The 24960-nt window shown below is 36.7% G+C and overlaps 1 protein-coding gene across 1 annotated transcript; it reads right to left on the bottom strand.

Annotated features, from left to right (window-relative positions):
• Positions 1–578: 578 nt before the first annotated feature.
• On the bottom strand, positions 579–23729 carry LOC126980092 (kynurenine 3-monooxygenase). Its single transcript, XM_050829717.1, has 10 exons — positions 23570–23729; positions 20049–20118; positions 13588–13781; positions 12291–12339; positions 11588–11675; positions 10043–10214; positions 8521–8772; positions 7322–7552; positions 2639–2800; positions 579–2036 (listed from the first exon to the last, which is right to left on the bottom strand). The coding sequence occupies exons 1-10, from the start codon at positions 23627–23629 to the stop codon at positions 1968–1970; spliced, it is 1347 nt and encodes a 448-aa protein (XP_050685674.1). The 5' UTR covers positions 23630–23729; the 3' UTR covers positions 579–1967.
• Positions 23730–24960: the final 1231 nt, after the last annotated feature.

The raw sequence follows: 24960 nt of genomic DNA, 5'->3' as shown, positions 1-24960 counted from the left end.
TTCCAGAGCGCCGTACTGAGAACTTAGCCATGTTGCTTAAGAAGCTTTGTGAACAAATCAAAATGCCTATATTGGACAGTGATATACGCTCGTGTCGTCGAATTGCCAAACTAAACCCATTATCTAATAGGCCCCGAAATGATCAGATTCGGATCGGACGTAGTACGAAAGCTCTCTTACCCTTCCATCTGAACGTCACCGTGATGCAATTATATCAGGCGTCAAGAGATAAGGGTTGTCAGTACATATGGGTTAAATTCAGCCGCGTATATAAAAGAAAAGGCGCCAATCTCACCCGCTGTTTACATTATAGATATCACGAGTCTTGATAAGTTGATTTTGTCATGTTAGGTACGTGTAAATATATTACTTATTGTTTTTTTATAAATATTTAGTTTTAAGGTATTATTTCTTTATTTCGCTAAATATTTTTCATATTGCATTTATTATCTTTACACGAAATTCAAACTCACTTTAATTTATTTATTTTTTATTAAAACAAAATACAATCACAAATTCTTAATTGCTAAACAAAGCTTATAGTTTTCTATGAAACACAAATATTTATAACGGTCAGAGAAAAAGCATTTTCGCATAAATAAAAATAATAATAAAATATCTTTGGTTTTAATATTTGATAACATTAAAAATGTTACATGTAATGAAAAGAAACAAAATTGTTAAATATTGTTACATTATTTATTTTTCTTTACATAAAACTGAGTGAATCTAATGAAGAAATTCGATATCCCATTTAAAATTTTTATTACAAAATAAATAAAACCATTGCCAATTTCGTAGCCATCTGGAGGGCAAAGCAAAATTGGCTTCGAAGAAGCTGGGCGTCATTAATAGAGCACGGCAATACTTCAAGCCGGCCCACATTCTAGCGCTCTACAAAGCGCAGGTCCGGCCACACATGGAGTATTGCTGTTATCTCTGGTCTGGCGCACGCCAGTATCAGCTCGATCCATTTGACCGCGTGCAACGCAGAGCAGCTCGAATTGGTGGGGACCCAGTGCTCTTTGAACGGCTGGATCACTTGGCGTTGCATAGAGACGTCGCATCATTGTTTATCTTGTACAGCATTTATCAGGGCGTGTGTTCCGAGGAGCTGTTTAAGCTGATTTCTGCCGCCGAATGCCTTCGCACGACACGCCTCAAGTTAGGATATCATGCCCATTAGTAAGAAGTAAATCTGGCGACTTAGACCTCGTGGCCAGACTTACTTGAAAGTAGTAGTTGAAATTAATAACACAATTCACCCCTACATCGGCCGCGGAATATCGGCCGCACTAATGCGACGTGCACATAGATGGACGAAAAAATTTGAGGCGATGTCTTAAAAGTTTTTCTTTAAAAAACCAATTGATTGGTTTTATGAAACCACGATGCATGTGAAACATTTTTTCCCAAAATAACATATTGATAATGCATAGAAAAAATATGATCAACAGCTGATAAGATTAAATCAAGAATTTGAGAGAAAACGGTCGAAATTGAGTAATAGCAGGGGTGTGGTCTTTCATCACGTTAACACGATAACACCAAATATAACCATACACATCTTTAGCCACTCAGCAAAAATTCAAAGTTTGTCTGGGAGATTTCCTCCTGTTTCGGTGTCTTCAGAATTCTTTTGCCATTGTCAGGTTAAGATCAAAAGAGGACTGCTAAAACTATCTACTACTAAGCTATCATGTTTGTTTGGTTCCAAAATTTCTACAGTAACTATGTCACTACCTACAAGATGGCAAAAAGTCATTAAACAAAGTCACTTTAATATTATATATTGTAATTATATGAAAATAAACATTGAAAAAAATATGTTGTTTTTTTCATATAAAATGCGATGAAACTTTTTCTCTAACCTATTACATATCTTCTCAATATGACTGTTGTATTAAACAATTTATGTGTATTTTCTTTCTTCAGTTAATTCATCAATACAATTTTTCATACGGTATTTACATCCGAGTATACATATATAATAGGAAAGTTATTACAGTCACTAAAACTATGAATACTGCCAGCATCTGAAACATATAAATTGTACTTATGAAAAGAGCATTAAAAGACTAGTGATTAGCTAGTGAAGTTACTGGGCAAATTAGACTTCACATCTTATGTCTAAAGGTGACGAGCGCAATTGTAGTGCCGCTCAGAATTTTGTGTTTTTTCAAGAATCCTGAACGGCACTGCATTGTAATGAAGGCATAAAAAGGCATAGAAGGCATTTATTTTCTCAAAATTGATTATTTTAGAATTCTTTTTGATGTCATTTTTAATAACTACTAGATACTACTATCGCTTCGGAAACAAATGGCGCTCTGAGAGAGAAGAAGCGGCGCAAGAAACTCTCCCAGCATTCAATGGGTAGGGCGTATAAATTACCATCAGCTAAGCGTCCTGCTCGTCTCGTCCCTTATTTTTAATTTGTTTTAGGTGTTCTTATTCATATGTGCGTTTCTTCTACACTTTATAAGGTCTGCAACGCTCTTCTGAATCCTCTGGTAGTACAATCAGCTGCGGTTCTCACATACCACCAGATGACCCGTATGCTAGTTTGCCCTGCTCTTCCATTAAAAAGAATATTAAAAGATAAATTATCATGTATCTTAGGATAATTAACAATTACCTTATTCTGCCATTGCCTGTTTTCAATACACTTACTGTACGGCATTGTACTAAACGTTACTGAGTTGTAAAGAGGTACCCAAAAATCAGGTACAAGCCAAAATAGAAAATCGTCAAACGATTTTCGGAGCCAGTACGAAGGACGGTTTACAAGATCTCGCATCTGTAAAAAAATATTTGCTATGTCATGTTTGGTCTTCAAGTATCCCGGAGGAACACAATATACTCCATGTATTGAGAGTTATTGTAGCGGTAAATTTGAAACAATAATTTGTTATAATGCGTACGATAAAATTAATAAAATAGAGGTTAGAATTATTTTCTCGAGCTAAGAGAAGAAATATAAGGCTTATTTTCTTTTTTCATCCTGGAAACTAACATGACTATATAGATTTATTTTATTTATATAATTAAATTGCGTTACATGCGACTTTTTTTTTTTTTTTATGGAATAGGAGGACAAACGAGCGTACGGGTCACCTGGTGTTAAGTGATCACTGCCGCCCACACTCTCCTGCAACACCAGAGGAATCACAAGAGCGTTGCCGGCCTTTAAGGAAGGTGTACGCGCTTTTCTTGAAGGTACCCATGTTGTATCGTCCCGGAAACACCGCACACGGAAGCTCATTCCACAGCTTCGTGGTACTAGGAAGAAAGCTCCTTGAAAACCGCACTGTGGAGGACCGCCACACATCCAGATGGTGGGGATGAAATCCTAACTTATGGCGTGTCGTGCGAAGGTGGAATTCGGCGGCAGGAATCAGGTTGAACAGCTCTTCGGAACACTCCCCGTGATAGATGCGGTAGAAAACACACAATGAAGCGACGTCTCTACGCAACGCCAAATGATCCAGCCGTTCACAGAGTACTGGGTTCCCGACAATTCGAGCTGCTCTGCGTTGCACGCGGTCAAATGGATCGAGCTGATACTGGGGTGCGCCAGACCAGAGATGACAGCAATACTCCATGTGAGGCCGGACCTGCGCTTTGTAGAGCGCTAGAATGTGGGCCGGCTTGAAGTATTGCCGTGCTCTATTTATGACGCCCAGTTTCTTTGAAGCCAGTTTGGCTTTGCCCTCCAGATGGCCACGGAATTGGCAATTGCTCGAGATTTCGAGACCCAGTATTCCGATACTAGGCGAGGCTTTAAGGGAAGTGTTCTCGAAGAGCGGTGATACGGCAAATGGGGTTTTTTTAGTGGTAAACGCGCAAACTTGAGTCTTCTGGGGGTTAAATTGGACAAGGTTCAACTTACCCCATTCCGCGACCTTCTCGAGAGAGGACTCGATAGAAGACACAAGTTTCTCCCGGCACTGGTCGACGTTTTCCCGAGGGAGACCTGCATGGCCCGTGTATACGGCATCACCAGTGCTGTCGTCTGCATAGCAATGCATGTTGGCGGTGTCCAATATATCATTGATATGCAGAAGAAACAGCGTGGGAGATAGCACACAGCCTTGGGGAACTCCAGCGTTCACGGGCTTGGGATTCGAGCAATAACCGTCGATAACGACCTGTATGCTGCGCCCAGTGAGGAAGCTGGAGGTCCTCTCTCTCGCTCTCGGGAAGCCCAAATGATGGAAGTTTTGCGAGGAGCGCCTTGTGCCATACACGATCAAAGGCCTTCGCTATATCCAGACCAACTGCCAGGCCTTCCCCCTTGCTTTCAATAGCCGCCGCCCATCTATGTGTTAGGTATACCAGAAGATCGCCAGTCGACCGACCATTGCGAAAGCCGTACTGCCGGTCGTTGATCAACTGGTGACCCTCAAGGTATACAAAGAGCTGGCGGTTAATTATGCTCTCCATGATTTTGGAGAGTAGGGAGGTAATCGCAATAGGCCTGTAGTTTGCCGGATCCGAACTGTCTCCTTTTTTTGGGATCGGATGGACAAGGGCTGACTTCCATGAATCAGGGACTACGCCTTTTGAATAAGAGTGCCGGAATAAACGCGTTAGCACCGGCGTCAACTCAGGGGCACACGTTCTAAGCACGATTGGAGAAATGCCATCCGGCCCGCTCGACTTCCTGACGTCCAACGAAAACAGAGCTCGCCTAACAGTTTTCTGTCGGAACTGTACTTCAGGCATGGAGCTCTGACACCACGGGATGGTCGGCGGTGTTTTTCCGTTGTCGTCAAGAGTCGAGTTGGAGGCAAAAAGAGTGCACAGGAGATCGGCTTTCTCTTTTGCCGTATGGGCCAGGGTGTCATTCCTCATGTGCAACGGCGGCATGGACGGCTGGTTGAAGTTACCAAGAGCAGCTTTCGACAACGACCAGAACTTGCGTGTTCCGGTCGGGTAACTGGAAAGCTGCTCGCCAATTTTGACGACGTGCTTCGATTTCGCACGGGCGATTTGCCGCTTAAAAAATCTGGAGGCACGGTTATATTTCCTCTTCAGAACTTTGCAGTTCGGATCCTTTGAGCCCAGCGCCGCAACCCAAGTTCGATACGCCTGTTTTTTGCAGTCAGATGCTGCTTTAACTGACGCATCGAACCAGGGCTGTGATCTGCCACCGATCGGTACTACAGAGCTTGGTATAAAAATATCCATGCCCTGCAGTATCACTTCGGCTACTGCAACGGCGCAGGCACTAGGATCATCCGAAGGGAAACAAACCCTGCCCCAAGGGTAGGATGCAAAAAAGGAACGCATCCTATCCCAATCTGCTGACTTGTAGTGCCAAACGCGGCGGGTCGCTGGTGGTCTGCGACGTTGGCGTCGGATAGGCACTACACTCCTGACCAGGCAATGGTCGGACGTTCCGAGAGGGACGTCGACAGAGACCTGGTAACCATCGGGATGTGTAGTCAGCAGAAGATCTAATAAGGACGGCATGTGGCTATCCACATCCGGGAGCCGCGTCGGCGACTCAACCAATTGGGACAGACCATACGCCAATGCAAAATTATGCACAGATCGCCCTGCGTAGTCTGTGGTACGTGATCCAAGCCATTCGGCATTGTGCCCGTTGAAATCACCCAAGACTACGATTTCAGCGGAGGGGATCTGAGCAAGCACGTCATCAAATGCCGCTTGAACGCAGCCCATGAGGTGATCCGTTTCTGCGTTACCACTATGGGACCTGTAGACACACGCATAGATGCGGACGCGGTCCTCTAAATCTACGCGGAGCCAGAGAGTAGACAGGCCCCTACCATCAAATTGCCGAGACGGCGACAGCAGATATCCTCCCTAACGTACACACATACCCCGGCATGAGGCATGAAATTATGCTCAATTTTGTACCCGGGGTACGTTAAATAAGACGTATCGCTAGGACGAGATATCTGCGTCTCCGTAAGGAAACACAAGGCCGGCTGCGACGTCTCAAGGTGGTGGTGGACGGCGTTTAAGTTGGAGTGAATTCCCCGGATGTTACAAAAGTCCACATTAAGCGTGGAGCGGGGTGCCGTGGTGTTGCTGCCCTGTTTGTCCTGTGACATACACGGTACTGTGCCCTCCCCAGAATACGAAGGGCAGCCCGAGCGCGAATGCTCGGGGAGGGATTCTCTGGCTCTACAAGAGCCGGTACCCTCCTGGGGTAATTTCTCTTTAAATACCAATGCTCTCATATTTTGTTGGGGGGGGGGAGGACGGGGGGGAATGGCCTCCGGTCCTCGACACTAACCTATGCGAAACATAGCGGCACTAGGCCGCTACTTCACGCCGGTATTCTGTGCGAGTGTGGTAAGTAACCCGGACGAGTCTGGCCCGATTGTGCTGACGTCATGAGACAGCAGCGTGACTCTCCCACTTTCAAAAAGCCCGTAGTCGCCTCTTACGACACCCTTGAACCTGGGACTACCCTATTCTTTTTACGCCCCGGGGCAGCACAGGGCAAAGAGGGCAAGACTTAGTTACTAAACAAAATTGTGGTACTAAATAATTATCACATGCACCTCGTAATAAGGCATAGCAATGAACGACAGAGGGGCAGACATTCAAATATACTTTTCCTCTAGGTATTCATGAATAGAATAGTAACATTTTTCCAAAAGTAACTTTTTCAAAGATCTTATGAATTTTTTAATATTGGTTTCGGCTTTTAGGTGTTCTGGTAACTTATTATATATTTTAACTGTCATTGGGTAGGGACCAGAACTGTGTAATGTTATTTTAGAGTTAGTTTGCATAAGATTATTTTTATAGCGAGGTGTGTTGTGCCAGGGCACGTCTATGATTTTATTTATTATACTTATTTATTATTACTTATATTTTTTATTAATACTGTTATTAATATTATATTGGTAACAAATTTACCAATTTAATTTAGCATATAGGATTAATTGGATTATGAACAGCCTTTGCTCGCAAAAAAAAACTCTCACCTAAAAATAAGCAAAATCTTTCGTCTTGTTCAATTTTACTCCAATCTCCTTTATTCATACTCATACTGTCTTATTAATAAACACAGTGTAAAGTTACTCCAAGTTTAAAATTACTTCTCCCTGTCTAATTCTGTAGTGACAAAAGTAAGATAAAAACAAAAAGTTTTAAAGTTGGAATAACTTTACTTCTCGTTTATTATAAAAACAGACAAAATTTACCTTTACCCCTAAATTAATTAATTATAAATAATTCATGTAATAAATATGGATAAAAATAAAACTCACATAGATGATATTACTAAAGTAATGGTTGATATACTGACTACTGTATATATATTTAATAATAATACCTCAATATAGTTATACATCGCCAAGTCGCTAATCGCAAAGGCATCCTTCCATCTCTTTTCCGAAAACTCCTTTAAAATTTCGACTGGATCATCATTATGCTTTTCGAAAAGTTCGTCCAAAACAGTGCAGTCTTCAAACCCAGCATTCATTCCTTGCCCATAAAACGGAACTACGGCATGGGCAGCGTCACCAATTATAAGGGCTTTGTCTAACGTATGATACGGTCGACACTGTAATTAGAAAATACAATTAACAGAAATCTAGAATGACCATTCCAAAGGACCCAAGGAAAGAAGAGTAGGAATGTATTCACAAACTGAAGCCAATACTTACAATTTCAGGGCATTTAAGTAGGGGTTACTCATCATCTCAGCTGGAAGATGTCTACTGCTGAACAAGGGCTTCCACCAAATACTTATACTACTGACCTGCGCTACCCTTATCCAATCTATTCCGGCAATCTTGACCAGATCATCGGTCTATATAAGGGGGGGCTACCAACACTACCAATAATTCTAGGACTTTAGAGGCCCAACGGCTAGCTGTCCTTTGAGCTATTTGCCCTGCTCACTGCCACCTCAGTTTCGCAATCATTCGGGCTATGATGGTGACTTTGGTTCTCTTATAGATCTCTTCATTTCAGATTCGATCTCACAGGGTACCTCCGAGCATAGCCCTCTCCGTGCTCCCTGAGCGACAATAAGCTTCCTAATCCTCATGAGTTATCCCTCGGTTACTATATTTTGCTTTTTCAGAATATCAATAGACAGTTTTTTAGGTATTTTTAACTCTTCATTGTAAATAATGTAAGCTACTGTGACGTACATAGGCAAGTCATTCATATTTCCTAAGTCCCCCACTGTGTGTACCTCTTTGGCATACACAAAACTATATATAGCGAAGATAACGGCTTTTTCATCAACATTTATCAGAATCACGAAGAATACGTCGTAATCAATTTTATAGGAGAATTAATGTGACTTAACCGAGTAGTGGGCATAAAATGTTCGTATTTGTTCCTGGTGTTAACATTACTTTTTATGCCTATTCATTTAAATTATCAAGAAGATTCTTAATTTTAACCTTATAAAAAGAGTAGCTATATACACATCTGCACATAATATTTTGTTGTGTGTGAATCTAATTATTTGATACTAATTTGGTATTCGTTTACCTAAAGTTTTGTTTTTTCATTTACCTTTATTGTAATCAACGACTGTGCATTACCAGCAAAGAAATCTTCGATTAGCTTTTTTTCTCCTATAAGCGGTATCGAATCCGGGAAGTATTTTTCGAAGAACTCTAAAAGTTTGCTTTCGGTGTCAATTTGTTTGAAATTAATGAACGGCATGAAAAGTGTTACTGTCCAGGAGCAATCTTGGTTGGGAAGTGCAATCATCATGAAGTTCCCTCGAGGCCAAATGTGGAGATAGTTTGGCGGCATCTGAAACTGTAATTTTTATTTAATACTAGCTGACCCGACAAACCTTGTTCTGTACATAATAAATATTTAAAAAAAAACTACGTTCAGAAAAACCAACTTCAAAAACCCAAAAGTAAAATAACTTAACAGAGATTTAATTTAATACACCTCTTATGCAAATCTTGTACCTATAATAATAATAAAATACTATTATTTGTATGTGCTACCTATTGATAGGCTTTAAGTCTATAATATATATAGAAAAAGTTACAAATATATAAAAATTCTAATATGTTATTCATATTCAATTATTCTTTCAATTTGCTTTATGAACGACGGGGTACACATCAAAGGGAGAACATAATTGTTGTTTTTATTTAATTCCGAGCATTTTCATATTTATTCACCTTTTAAACCTTCTCTGGACTTCCACAAATAATTCAAGACCAAAATTAGCAAAATCGGTCCAGTCGTTCGCGAGTTTTAGCAAGACTAACGAACAGCAATTCATTTATATATATATAGATTTAAAAGACACCTTTTTATTGTAATACAACGACTTCAAGCATCTTTATGCTATCAGTGGTTTAAATTTTATACGTTGGCAAACGTGTTTGATAATATTATGAGGTAATGTAATACCATTGGGAGGCTCTTTTGCACAGGAAGTCGGCTAGATTATGGGTACCACAACGGCGCCTATTTCTGCCGTGAAGCAGTAATGTGTAAACATTACTGTGTTTCGATCTGAAGGGCGCCGTAGCTAGTGAAATTACTGGGCAAATCAACCTTAACATCTTACGTCTCAAGGTGACGAGCGCAATTATAGTGCCGCTCAGAATTTTTGGGTATATGTATAGATGTATTTCATAGATATAATACATCTTAATATATATAAATTACGTGACACGTTGTTTGTCCGCGATGGACTATTAAACTAATGAACGGATTTTAGTGGGGATTACTTCATGGAGAGTGTAGTTTGGTCCAACTTGAGAGATAGGAACCTTTTCTATTTCGATTTGGGACCCATAATTATTTTTATTTTAAATATTTGTTTTGTATGGACATATTCTCCATGAGAGAATTTAGTGACGCACGGTATGACAGTCCCGCTGTGAAATAATTTCATTATAACAACAGGGAGCATTTTTTACGAAATAATTCTTGATGTTTTGAAATATTATTGGCAAATTCCTATAAAACAGTATTTTTTTTATCTACAGAACAAGGTCTGTCTGGGCAGTTAGTATTATATAATCTTTAAAACAAATAGAAACAAACATAATAAACTTACGCCACCATTTTTATCGGCCGGAATGCACAATTCAGTATACCCGTGCTCTATATAGTGCTGGCTGAAATTAAATAGCGGTTGCTTCATCATTTCTTTCCGGACCGAAGAAAACGCGCCATCAGCACCAATTATCAGATCAGACTTCACCTGAACGATCTCCTTAGTATCAGCTCTGTAAGCAATATTAAATAAATATGTCAACAACAATATAAATAATAGAAGAGCCTACAATGATCTTTGCCCGGGAGTATTTCCCGAAGTTAAATCTCCGAAACGCAAGCAATGATTGGTTACCGCTGCGCTCCAACTATATGTAGTTGGAGCCAACCATACCGCAGGCTCAGTCGCAAAGTGCGGCAACTACTACTACGCGCAAGTGGGCGTACTCGAGCCAGTCTCGAACAATGTGTGACGTAAAGGTGCCAAATTGCCGGGTTGCATAGTGAGACTTTGTAAAAATAATACTACAAGCAATAAGAAAGACACTGGGATCACATATCATCAGTAGGTAACACGAAAAAATTTGAAATATGCCATTGAGTGTCTGGCACGCACTCAAGCATCTAATAGTTGCCGTAATCTAAAAGCTATTGTTCTTAGGTAGTGTGCTATCTAGTTGGAGGACAGCGGAGACAAACACTTTATTTTAAAACTGAACCATTTTGCACCAATAATGTAGTTTATAAATATAATTTGACTGATATTAAAAACAGGCAGTTATTTAAATTAAAACACAAAATTATTGAATTTATTCATCGAAGTGATTCGTACATCATCCATATAGTTATTTACTTATGAAGTAATTTAGTATAATAATTTTGAATAAAAAAATATATTTTTGGTAAACTAAATTGAGAAATTAACGTTTTGTTTAGTTAGATAACGCCTTTTCAAAACGTGTTAGCAACTTAAGTTAAGAGGAAAAATTATTTTAATGAACAGTTATAAAATGAATTCACGAAATGAGTCTTACGTTAGCTATACTATAGTTATTTACTTATAAAATAATTTAAATTAATAATTTTGAAAAAAAAAAATATTTGTGGTAAACTAAGTTATGAAAATAACTTAACTTGGTGATACAGCTGGACATCACTTGGGTTGATATGCTATTTTCAAGAAAACAGAAGAACATGATAACATAATGATTAGTTTCTGTATACTTTTAGTTAGTTAAAGGTTTCTGACACCATCTATAATTCATTCTTCGGACTCACTTACTAAAGGAAATAAGAAAAATCCGAGGATAAGGTACTATAAATCATTGTTTTTCATTCTTATTCCTTCTTACTTTTAAGTACATTTGTAAAAAAAAAACTTTCCGCCAACCTACATAATATGGCCATCACTTCTATACTGACGGTTACAGTCATTACATGGTAATATATTAAGTTACAGAGAAAACGATCGTTTTAATACGGATAAGGTTTGTGAAAGGCATTCTTATAGATAATCCTTAAAAGTCGGGATCAAAAAATAAGCTAGAGTATATTATAGTCATAAAAAAAACTATAAAAAATTTTAATTACAGTTTTGAGTAATTACCTCAAGAACTTTAATTCGCCTTTTGATAAGTTTGCTTCAAGAAGTTTATGCCCGAAGTGTTTCTCCACTGAAGTATATTTTTCAGAATCTGAAATTATTTACAGTTAAACATCAAACAGCTCAAACAATACGATTGCACTGCAGAAACACCTACATTATAATTTATACATTATTTACCAAGGGGGGAAAGTAAGCGATTCCTAAAGAGTGTTCAAGTTGTAGGCACGAAACTAAGTCGAAAGTTTCAACACATCCCCTACTACGAGGAGGAAAGGGTGATTCCACTACTACGAGGAATATAAAGGCAAATAATTTTGACTTTACAAAAAATTAAATTAAAATCACAAATATATCAAATACACGAATTGACCAGTTTCTCCATGTAGCTTTTGACAGCCATTTTTAAAACTGATTAAGGCAATTGCAAAGGCAACACAAGGTTAATACATAGTTATAAAACTGTAGTGGGTCAAAATTATAAAACAAAAAATAATAATTAACAACGCGTTAGAAATGTATATTTCTTTATACCACGGTCAATGGTAACATCGGCGTCAATTTTAGAGTCTCGAAAGTCTATGATTTGTGCGTTGGTATAAACTACGTGACCGTCACTCACTTCGCTAATGCCACAAATGTGAGACAGATTATAGATAAATAGATATTTTTTTTATAAAATCAAATAGTTCAATATTTACTTTACCTTCTAATAAGACACTGTTTAGGAAGTTTCTTCCAACAGAGTAGACACACTGAAAAGTAATAAATTTTATATTAACAAATATCGTATGCTAAATGTTAGTCACACAGTATGTTAAATGTTTTTTTTTTCATAACTCTAACCGCCAGTTACAGAAAGCATCCTTAAAGTTAATGTTTCATTATATCACATGCTATCTTTGACTGTCAAAATGAAAAAGAAAGTGACGTTATTATATTGAATGATACATTAACTTTATGAATGCTTTCTGCAACTGGCTGCAATACTATAGATGTAGTGTTATTAATTAAACAACAATGACAACTTTTGGAGGTGGACATAAATGTCTTAATTTTGATACATCGATTTACTTTTAGTCAAGACACTTCATCCACTGTTTACTAAGTATCAACTTTATTTTATATTTGCGACTGAGCTATATTTACAAATATCAATACTGCCACTCGACAATACGCTCTATACGCATTAAAGAGCATAATTCATATGACACTCAAATTGGAGAAAATATTACGGATGCTATAGCATCGGGCTTGTATTTTTTAAAAGGACACCCATGTCAATATTCATTTCTTTACTACTGTTATATAATTTATATTTTTTTATGTGCGCAAAAAAAGCTTTGGTACATGACTTGCGTGGAGTGTGGCCACGTACCGGGCCAAATACCCCGTGGTCACCGAAGACTCTCCCCGAGGTCATGGGTGCCCACAGAGCTTTGAACACCTGTTTGATCAGAGGCTGCCCACCACGCAAAATAAGCGCACGGTAAACATCCGGCTGCGTTAAATAGTTCGTAACTACTTATATCTATGCCCAGAAAAACATAACAAACCTTACAACATAGATGTCCTTCTATTTTATTAGACACTTGCTTTAATTCTAGCGGGAATTAAAACCAATAATTAAATGAAATACCATCAGGCAACCTAGACCAAGCTGTAGCTTGTGCCATAGTCTTGTGAAAGCGAAAATAAGTCTTTACTAGCTGTTGCCCGCGACGTCGTTCGCGTGGACGCTATAAAGAAACAAAAATAGTATCCGTGTAGCGTGTTATGTAGACAATATTATGTCGTCACCACCTGTTAATATTCCTGCAAAATTTGTTTGTCCTGGACCTACATACAAACAAACAGAGAAACGGATATACAGACAATAATTTATTGGGTTATAAGGTTTCGGTATTGTTGGTAAAAGACACAGCAAGTACTTTTCAAAAAATATGTAATGGACCAGTTTCTATTTTGTTACTTTAAATAATATATTAATGACTATTATCTACCTGATTGGTTCTAGAATCATACGGTATGATGTATGTAGAGCCGTCTGGCTTGTGGATCATCCTAGCTTTCATGGGAACGGCGTGTTCGTCCACCACGCGTTGCTCCAAGCCGACACCCCGCAACGCCTTGCGCCCGCGCACCGACAGCGCTAGATTTATAGATCTACCCCGGACATGGGGTGTATTTCTTATATCTGAAAAAATTTAAGCAATGCCTATAAGTTGTGTCAACTTTTGCTGGTCGCTTAAGTTTTTATAAATCGATTTTATCACACAACTTCAGTTAACAAAATCAAACACAAATTAACATTATATTTCATTTCTTTAGATTACTAAAATTCTGTATCCCTTTTAATTATTGCACAGTTTTCATAATTACGCCTTTATTAATATAAGGTGTTGTAATCAACACATAAACAAAACTTTTCTAGTATGTATATTATGTAATGTATTTTTTTTTAATTTCTCACTTTTACCACTTTGTCAAAAAAGTAAGCAAATTAGGTAAACATTTCTGTCTTAGTCTCCCGCGAATCAGGCTGTTTGTTGGGACCTAGTCATGTATTCAAAATAACCCTAACAAATATATTAGATCGTTAGTGATCTTCTCTCTATCCAGCCTAGAGCTACATTTTCGGCCTCCAAGGACCCCGTCCGGCTTCACAGTAAAAGCTAAAGGCTTTTAAGGGCTGACAGCACAGGAGGTTTTTAGTCGGTAGGGGGTGTTTACACCCGAGCCCTACATGTGGGCCCTGTTTCGGGGTCTTCAATACGTAAGTTACTTGTGTCGAATTATCTGGGAAAGTATCTGGGAAAAGCAATAATATCTACGTTCTCTGCTAAAGCAAAGATGATTTGAAATTATTAAATTTGTCTAGTTACTGTTTTATTATTAACATATTTAATTAAAATTTCGAGGAGAAAACACTGTTCACACCTTTGTCTTCCGCATCGTTCTATACGCCGCAGAGACAGACTTCCAAGGCCGCAGATAGAGAATCAACGCCCTTTGGTGTTGGAGTCGTAAGCTGCGAATACCATGGACGACCCGTCGAATAAACATCTGCATCTTTAAGCATCTCAAGATAGAGGATGCTTACAGCGCATAGTGCGATAGTTTGGCCATGTTGCACAAAGTGGAGCCGACAACCTTGAGCGTTTGATGGTGACGGAGAAAAAGAGGGTAAAAGACCTAGAGGTCGTAGTATTAAACAGTGGTTGCCTCAAATTTCCTAAGCCCTGAAGATCAGAGCGGCGCACTTCAGCAGGCGACGGAGCGAAACCAATGGAGACAGCTCGTTGACTGATTGAATATGTCGCTCTTCAACAATACTTCCCTTTAAGCCTCGCCTAGAATTGGAATAATGGGTTTCGAAATCGCAAGCGATTGCCGATTCCGTGATCAACTGGAGGGCAAAGCCAAATAGGCTTCGAAGAAGCTGGGCGTTATAAATAGATCATAGCAATACTTCAAGCCGGCCCACATTCTAGCGCTCTACAAAGCGCAGGTCCGGCCACATGTTGCTGTCATCTCTCGCCTGACGCACTCCAGTATCATCCATTCGACCGCGTGCAACGCAGAGCAGCTTGAATTGTCGGGGACCCAGTGCTCTCTGAATGGCTGGATCACTTGGCGTTGCGTAGAAACGTCGCTTCAGTGTGCGTCTTCTACCGCATTTAGCACGGGGAGTGTCCCGGAGAGCTGTTTCACCCGATTCCTGCCACCGAATTCCACTTGCGCATGACAAGCCACAAATTAGGATATTATCATCCCTACCATCTCTGGATGTGTGGTGTTCCTCCACTGTACAGTTTTCAAGGAGCTGTCTTCCACGTACTACAAAGCTGTGGAGTGCGCTTCCTTGTGCAGTGTTTCCGGGACGATACGACATGGGTACCTTAAAATAAAGCGTGTACAACTTCCTTAAAGGCCGGCAACGCTAATATATTTACTCTGGTGTTGCAATAGAATATGGGCGGCGGTGATTCACCCGTACGCTCGTTTGTCCTCCTTTTCCATAAAAAAAGTATCTCGGATAATACAAACTATATTGTAGACCTGGGAGACCGAGCCCTTCTTGATGAGAAAACTTGTAAAACACGTTTTACCGTCAATGAAACCAAGCTGGATCGAAATTTTAATCGGAAGTTTCATCCAAATCACCAATACGCAAATTTTTATTCTTAATAATATATTATGCATACAGCATACTCCCAACTTAAAGGCCGGCTACATATCTCTTGACCCCTATTGTAAAGGATGTCCACGGGCACTACGTTCCATTCCATTCGTTGGATATTAATCGGAAATTTCAAATTATTTTAATGTAATCTGTTATCATTGGCCATATAATGTTCCTATGCATACGATCACTACGAATATAATAAAGAACTCACTTTCATTCATTATCTTTTAAACAAAAGAAATGATTCGTTAATTCATTATAAAGAAATGAGAAATAGCTTCATATTGATATTATCGTAACATGTAATTGATATTATTGTCTCAAATAGATTAAAAAGAGTCTTTGTGCAACGTATATTCAATAAAGATAATAAAACAATAACAGAGTCTCTTAAAGACTGAATCAATAGTATAAAAATATTAATTATGAAATACGCAAAATTATAAGCTTTGTTTTGAGAAGTCGTACGTAAAAGGGATCTTTTTAGAGCCAATAGCATTATTAATCTATGTGTAAAACAACTTCTCTATATATAATAAATAAGCTCAGAGAATTCTTTAAGAGGAGACAATAACAATTGCGTCGACACTCTGGCTCCTTCTCATGTCCAAGTTACGTCTTTTTGTGCTGGGGCTGCTGCTTCAAATGCCGAAGACCGCAAACGTCGCAAATATAGCTGAGGTCTTTTTCAGATTTAAGAATTCTAAAACAATATATCAATAATAATGACAACTGTAGCTCCAACTGAAAATCATGAGTTAAAAAAACTCAAGTTCGTTCTCGGCAATTTCCTCAAAACTCAAAACATTTGTATGTCTATTTTTGTAAAAATTGCGGAACAGCTGCGGAATGTGTTCAGTGAAAAAATCATTTCTGTAATAATGCAATAAAGTCTGATAAGTAGTTAGTAATTTACTCATTCTATATAATGAGTACACTACCATCGTATCATTAGCTTTGTTATAGACTTAGGGACCTTAAAGCGTATAAATTATATATTTTTATACTTAAGATATGCATAGAGCACATCACTTAACCCCTCGTGTTGCGGATGTCCCTGGGTGGTTGCCTCGCCACGTTTCATCACGTGAGGTTCTTGCCCATTTGCCACCTCTTATAAAAAAATAGCAAAACAATTGACCTGAAGGCCATTCGTGCAACTTCACGCTAAGTGCTTAAAATTTATTACATAAGTAATTAAATGATATTTTGTTAGCCACGCGTTTAAAACTTCATCTATTACAAAGTTGAGCTCTTGGAGCTCAAAAATATGCCTCTTTTGTTTTTGATCTTTCCGAGCTCAAAAAGATAGTTCATAATAGATAGACAACATAAATTTCATCCTAGGCGACTTAAAATTATAAGCCAAAATAACTTCTTGGTCGCTCACCGGAATCATCAAAAATGGTTAAAGTGTTCAATACGCCTTTCGCTGCACAAGCTGCGTGACGTATTCGGATGCGTCTATGAAGACGCCTAGACTACGCCTGCGTGGACAGAAGTCCCTGCAAAACACTATTGATAGCGGATTTCGTATTTACACATAATCTGGAACCTGTTTTTTTTAAACAATATTTTCTTTGATTAAGGCGAGTGTTGCACATATACATAAAAAATCATTGAGCGCAAAATTTAAAGAACTAAACATCTTAACTGTTGCTTCTCAATATAATCTTGATAATGTTATGTATGTACATAGGCACATAAGTGAATTTGCTTGAAACTGTCATAATCATAATATTAAAACCAGGAACAGACATAAACTTACTAAACTACTACTCGGCTAATTCAAATTCAAATATTTTTATTCAAAATAGGATGTGAAATCACTTATTGAAAGTCAAAAAAAAAACTACCACCCATTCCAAATTGAATGCCTCAGGCCTGAGAAGAATGGGCGCAACAAACTCAGCGGGCTTTTTTTTTCATCAAAAGTATGTTTTACAATTAAAGTAACATTTACAAAGTAACATTGTACAATTAAAGTTATTATTTAATAGCCTGAGGGCGGTCGCTCCATTCCCAATCTGTGGTATCATTAAGAAAGTCATGTATGTTATAGTAACCTTTACCACACAAACGTTTTTTACCAATTCTTTTGAATAACGTAACACCTTTGTTTTGAACATTTTCTGGGATCTTGTTGTAAAAGCATATACATCGCCCCACAAAAGACTTACTAACTCGACTAAGCCGAGTAGTAGGCATCATCAGTTTATGTCTGTTCCTGGTGTTAACATTATGGTTATGACAGTTTCTGGCAAATTCACTTATGTGCCTATGAACATACATTACATTATCAAGAATATATTGAGAAGCAACAGTCAAGATGTTAATTTCTTTGAATTTTGCTCTCAATGATTCTCTAGGACCTAGGTTATAAATAGCGCGAATAGCCCTCTTCTGCAGCACAAATATTGTTTTAATATGAGCAGCGTTGCCCCATAGCAATATACCATAGGACATAATACTATGGAAATAACTAAAGTATATTAGTCGCGCCGTATCTATGTCAGTTAATTGTCTAATTTTTTTAACCGCGTATGCTGCAGAACTAAGTCTGTTCGCCAATCCTTCAATATGGGGGCCCCATTGTAATTTGGAATCTAGAGTTATGCCAAGAAATATAGCAGATTCCACCGGTTCTATCACCTCTCCGTTTAACAAAACATTTGCATTTACATTTTTAACATTTGGTACGGTAAATTTAATGAATTTAGTTTTCTTGCTATTTAACAATAGGTTATTAGCGCTAAACCAGTACACGATGTCAGATAAAATGTCGTTCACTTCGTCATACATAGCTTGGTTTCTTTTCACTTTGAAAATCAGTGAAGTGTCGTCCGCAAACAATACTACCTTATGTTTTTTCTCTAAGTGGAGATAGTAAGTCTTTTGTGACCCATATTCTTTTCCAACAAGATCCCAGAAAATTTTCAAAACAAATGTATTACGAAATTCTAAATAATTGTTAAGAAACGTTTGTATGGTTAAAGTTACTTTAATATAAATAACTTTCTTAATGATACCATTGATTGTATATTATTATGGGGCAGTGCGGCCGATATTAATACTATATTTGTGCTGCAGAAGAGGGCTATTCGCGCGATTTATAACCTAGGCCCTAAAGAATCATTAAGAGAAAAATTTAAAGAAATAAACATTTTGACTGTTGCTTCTCAATACAATTTTGATAATGTTTTGTATGTTCATAAGCACATTGAGGAATTTTCTAGAAACTGTGACATTCATAATGTTAACACGAGGAACAAACATAAACTTGTTGTGCCTACTACTCGGTTGGGTCCAGTTAGTAAGTCTTTTGTTGGGCGATGTATATGCTTCTACAATATGATCCCAGAAAATGTACAAAACAAATGTGTTACGAAATTTAAAAGAATTGTTAAAAAACGTTTGTGTGGGAAAGGTTATTATAGCATAAACGATTTTCTTAATGACACCACGGACTGGGAATAAAGCGAACACCCTCACGCTCTTTAATTATAAATGTTTATTGTACGATATTAAATTGTAATCCATATTTTATATTAAAAAAAAAGCCCGCTGAGTTTCTTGCGCCCATTCTTCTCAGGTCTGAGGCAGTCTCTTTTGAATGGGTGGTAGATTTTGACGTTCAATAAGTGATTTTAAATCCTATTTTGAATAAAAATATTTGAATTTGAATTTGAATTGGTAATGGAGCGACCACCCTCAGGCTATTAAATAATAAGTTTTCCTGTTTGTTGCATCATTTTACATCTTACATATTATATTGTAATTGAAATGATTTATAAATCGATGTAAATGTAAATCTTGATATAAAAGAGTGGCAATGAGTTTCTTGCTACTTCCGTGACCTACGTGAATAAACTGATTTTGACTTGATTTCATATAAAAAACGTGATACAAAAATAGTTGAAGATCTTAGAAGGGCGAAAATTTAAATTTGTATGTATTTTTCAATGCTGAATCATAATAAAATAAATATACAAAAATAGTCAAAAAATTAAAAAAAAAAATTGGGTTGGACTACCCTTAACATTAAGGGGGATGAAAAATAGATAGTAGCCGATTCTCAGACCTACTGAATATGCATATAGAATTTGGTAAACATCAGTAAAGCCGTTTCGAAACGGCTTTAGTTGGTTACTATAATAGACTAATACTGTACTCTTCAATACGAAAGATTTTTTTAATACACGTGCTGAAATATTCTAATATCCATTACATTGTTTTAAATTAAATATTATGTCTAACAGATATCAAGTCACTTACCTTCACGAGACTCGTAGAGCGACACATGATGTCCCCTCTTCGCGAGATATAGAGCCTCAAGAGCACCAACCTGAAAAATAATGACATTCAATCAACATTTGTAAGGCCAATGACGTTCTATACATATAGATAAATCACGTCGTATAAAAAACAAAGACGAAATATATTCCATAGAACATGCCACAAATTGCACCAGAATAAGCTTTAACTGCTATGCTACTGCTCGATACATGTTTTAATTATGTGATAAAAGTAGGTTAATTACTTTTTGAACAAATGAATAAATGATAACGTCATGATTCCATAAAAATCAGTGGTTCCTAACCAGTGGTCCAGGGACCACCAGAGGTCCGCAGGAGTCAGAATGCGGTCCGTGGACCACAAACCAATTTCAATATATGCACATTGTGAAGAATTATTGATTTCACGAGAACTGGAAACAACTTCAAAAGGTATCGACGTCATAAACACGATATCGGAATATTTTCAGAAACATAACATTAGCTGGGAGAAACTCGTGGGTTTCTGTACGGATGGCGGTCCGGCCAACAATGTTGGGATAATGCTCCGGTCTGGCAATGTTAGTAAAACAGAAGAATCCCAAGGCGTATATCATCCATCGTCAGGCGGATATTTTCGGATTGATTCCGTGGTCCTTGCTAACAATAAAAAAATCGAAGTGGTCCATGGCGAAGAAAAGGTTGGGAAACACTGGTATAAATGAATGAAGTGTGGACACATCGTCGCACTCGGTAACTGCCACGTTAGTTTAGCATAAGCGCCGACAGGTCCGTATATCCGCCTTCCTCCTTCCGCGCCCCGATCCCATACGTCTACACGTTGACCATTCGTTGCGTAATTAAAAACTTAAATTTCTGTTAAGTTCACTATGTAGTCAATCAATACTTATTTTTAATGTTATCCAGTAACTTTTACATTTCATGAAATATGTTGCAACCAAAGAATAAATTTACATGTTTTACGCAAGTTTAACATTAAGGGACTGTACTCGTAGTACTTCTAAAATCCTTAGGAAAACTAGGCCATCCAGTATGTGTACTTGTAAAAGTTGACACACTGTAGTTCCATTTCTTTCATTCAAACTTAAATATAATGAATTTGGACATTATGTTTGATAGTTATTTGTAGGGCCCGACGATCCGTAATAAAATTATATTATCAATGAAACAGTAAGGTTCTTTTGAAGTTTATTTGTCACACTGTCACGCCCATACTGGCACAGATGCAATTCTTGAAAGTAAGAAGTGGCATGTAATTCATTGCGTCTCTTTTAAATCTACATAATATACAGATTCAGCCTTTTAAATTATATTTTATACTTAAACTGATGCACCAATCTTACTAAAACCGTTTTGACTAACTCGTGTAAGTTGAGAAAAAAGAATAGAAGTGATTAATCTTTAAAAAAATCTCTAAAGAGAAAAGAGTGCAGTAAATTTATGAATTTTTAAATAAGTAAATACATAAATACATGTCAATAAGTAACAATTATGCGAGCAATTATCACTACATTTAAACTAATAACTGACAGGACTGACTACCACAAGCAGCGCCCGTTCACGAGAATGACGCATGGACCAGCCATCGCTTTCTCGCACATATCTTAGGGTAACGCCATGAGCAGTGCGCCATTTAAGCGAGCATGACAAACCCTGCCTTGACCATCGTGTCCAAGGTTCATAAACGAATTCAAACAATACATAATTTTTCTGAAGGACAATTTTAAATTCCTTATACATACCTAGATCCAAGAGAAAAAATCTGGAACTATTACAGTATCAACAACCTATAGGAAAGCATGTCAGACCGCCTGTCATCTAAGTAAATTTACTTTGATAGGCGAGGCCATACATACAAGAATGCTTGTATATTTATTTTATTTTCATATATTTTATTGGTTTTAAAATTTATTCGAATATTCATTGATATGTTTCATACACAATAGACATCTTTTTTGAGAGTGCTCGAGACAGCGCGATAAAATTTAACGCGAACGGGAAAAGCTAATACTTAAAGATAAAGCACAACTTAAAGATAAATAATTAAGTGTAAATAATAATAATGATAAATTCAAAAATTATCATTAATGCTCAAAAGGTTGTAGCGCAAACAAAGATAGACTTAAACTAAACTTCTTGCGCGATATAAACAATAAAGTTGTTTTCGTCCGGAGAAGCTTTTAGTAAAAGCAAAAATTGTGAGTGGTCTTATTGATACGAATTACAATTTATATTTCTTTTGCCTCAGAAAAAAACTTTAAAGTAGCAAAAATGATAAAATTATCGGAGAAAAACATTTAATTTGAACACAGAAAAAAAATAAAAAACAATTGTAACAATCACTCAATATTCAATTTTATTTAGTACCAAAACAAGTTTTAAATATATAATGTAAACAAGTTAAAAGAGTATTTACCGACAATTAACCTTAAAGATGTAAATAACTACAAATAAATATAAAAACAACAGCTTAAAACATATTGACCACAATTTATCACAAAGTTTCATATTACATTATCATTTACGTAATTATATTTTATATAGTAAAATGTATATTTACATATGTGTTAAAGATTCATTAATATTTGAATAATTACTTTAAATATAGTTATTATAACAACTATACACTCCATAATAGTATTTAGTCTCTATTAAAATTGCAATGATAATTTAAGACAGATTTATAAACCTACTTCATCCAGTAATTTTTAGATTTAAAGAAAACTCACAATTATTCCCAAACGCGCCAAAAGAAGTACCTTTTTTTTAATTTGGAACTTTAAGCTTTTCTTATTTTATTAATTAACAAATAGTTGTAAGCCTTAAGGTGGTGTTTGAATCATAGCTTCAAAAAATGCCTTTAATTTATACACAGATATTTAACATGGGGCTTAATCGCTATAAATAACTGTAGTCGTAGTACTGAACGTCAGAAGCAACAACTTTTTTACTTCACAAACTACTACACATTGATTTTGGGTTGTTAAATATTTTTAGGAAGTATTTTTAACGGAAAAATTTAACATTTATTAATGTTAAAATAATTAAAAAAAAATAATGTTCTCATACAGATTAAAAAAAACAATGTCTTATGGAATATAAAATAAGAACGAAACTTTTGAAACTCCTTTCAAAATCAAGCGTGTCCAAAGTTCATGATGACAATTTAAAATTATACTTTTAAAACAATATAAACCCAATAATATAATTAAAAATCAATTAATCTGACCATATTTTTCCCAAATCTCAATTTACTAGTAGAAATGAAAATTATCAAAATACTTAATCATTACTTTTAATATTCACTTTCTCGTTTAATCTTAACTGCAACAAAAAAGTTAAAAAACATATTGTTTATTATTTGTAATATGGCGGAAACAATTAAAACTTCGCTCTCTATTTAACAAATTGAATTCTGAAAAGGAAATTCTCGAAAGAAAAAAATATTCTAATTCAAATTAGTTAAAAAATAACATTTTTATAAGAATTATGATCGCTTACCAATCCGCCACCAACAATAGCTATGTTCAGGCTTTTTGTATGTCCGTACTGAGCAGACATCACGGTTAAGTAATTAATGAAATAATTTATAGAATAAGCGTTTAACGGGACAAAATTGTTAGGAGTGTTCACTGGAACTCTTACAAAACTGTACTGAATATTGACCAGCCCTCGAATGAGCTCCACTAAGCCGCTTTTATATGTGTACAACGTAACAAGTACAACAATAACTTTAAGAACGTGTACTTGATAGAAGCCCACAGACAAGATAAATAATTTTTCTGGAGCGTTAAACGATTTAAGACGACACGTAAATGAGATTATATTGTAATACAAAATAGTGGTTGATTTCACAATTGATATTGTGAAATTATTAAACAGTGAATCTATGATCAAACTTATTTTCATTTGAGGCTATTGGTTTGAAATAATATTTAAAAATACATGTAGTTTTTTTTTATCAAAACGTAGTAATTTTTGAGGTCTTTTCAAAAAATTATATAACATACTATGTCAAAATAATCATAACCATGATATAGTTTCAGGCTGTCCAATCGCATATAATATTCCGTTGTTTGTTAGTATGATTAACAGCGGAGCCATTTTTAATGAAACATTTACACATATTTATATTTATAGGTAGCGCTTAGACGGCGGCTGGGACTTTATTTTAAAAGTGTATGCATATTGCTATTTTGTATTAAATTAAACCTACAAGAATTATTTACAAGTGGTTTTTTACTTCTATTGTTATAATATTTTATAATGAAGACTTTATATACTTATTCTATAATAAATATGTAGAGGCGATCCACGTCATGTCTGATTATTTTTCTATTGGCTATTTTTCCAAAAACGGATTTTATGTGATTAAGGTAGTGTAGCTGAACACAAATTCACAAATTTAAAAAAATTGTCCGCCTGTATATCGGCTTGACTTTTCCGCCTGAATCTGCGCTATATTAACACGTAAAAGGGTGTTTTTTTAACTCACCTCTAGTCTAATATCACCTTGAGCCATTTAACTTGATCGATGTGAAACGTAGCGTCATTGTGTGTCTTTTACATTCGCATTAGTTCGATTTAGTAAGTAGTGTTCCGCAGAGCTGATTAACCTGATTCCACACTCCACCGAACCACTTTACGCTACACACGTAACCCTAATCATCCGAATCCCACCACATCACTTTAAGCCACAAATATAATACTCACCATCCGAAATCGACCTCATCACTTTACGCCACCAATATAATCCTCACCATCCGAACTCCAACTCATCACTTTACGCCACCAATATAATCCTCACCATCCGAACTCCAACTCATCACTTTACGCCACCAATATAATCCTCACCATCCGAACTCCAACTCATTACTTTACGCCACCAATAT

This window comes from Leptidea sinapis, chromosome 1 (assembly GCF_905404315.1).
Source record: "Leptidea sinapis chromosome 1, ilLepSina1.1, whole genome shotgun sequence".
In the NCBI taxonomy this organism is placed as follows: Eukaryota; Metazoa; Arthropoda; class Insecta; order Lepidoptera; family Pieridae; genus Leptidea; species Leptidea sinapis.
Note: the sequence above shows the minus strand (reverse complement) of the source record. Positions and strands in the feature narration are given on the sequence as shown.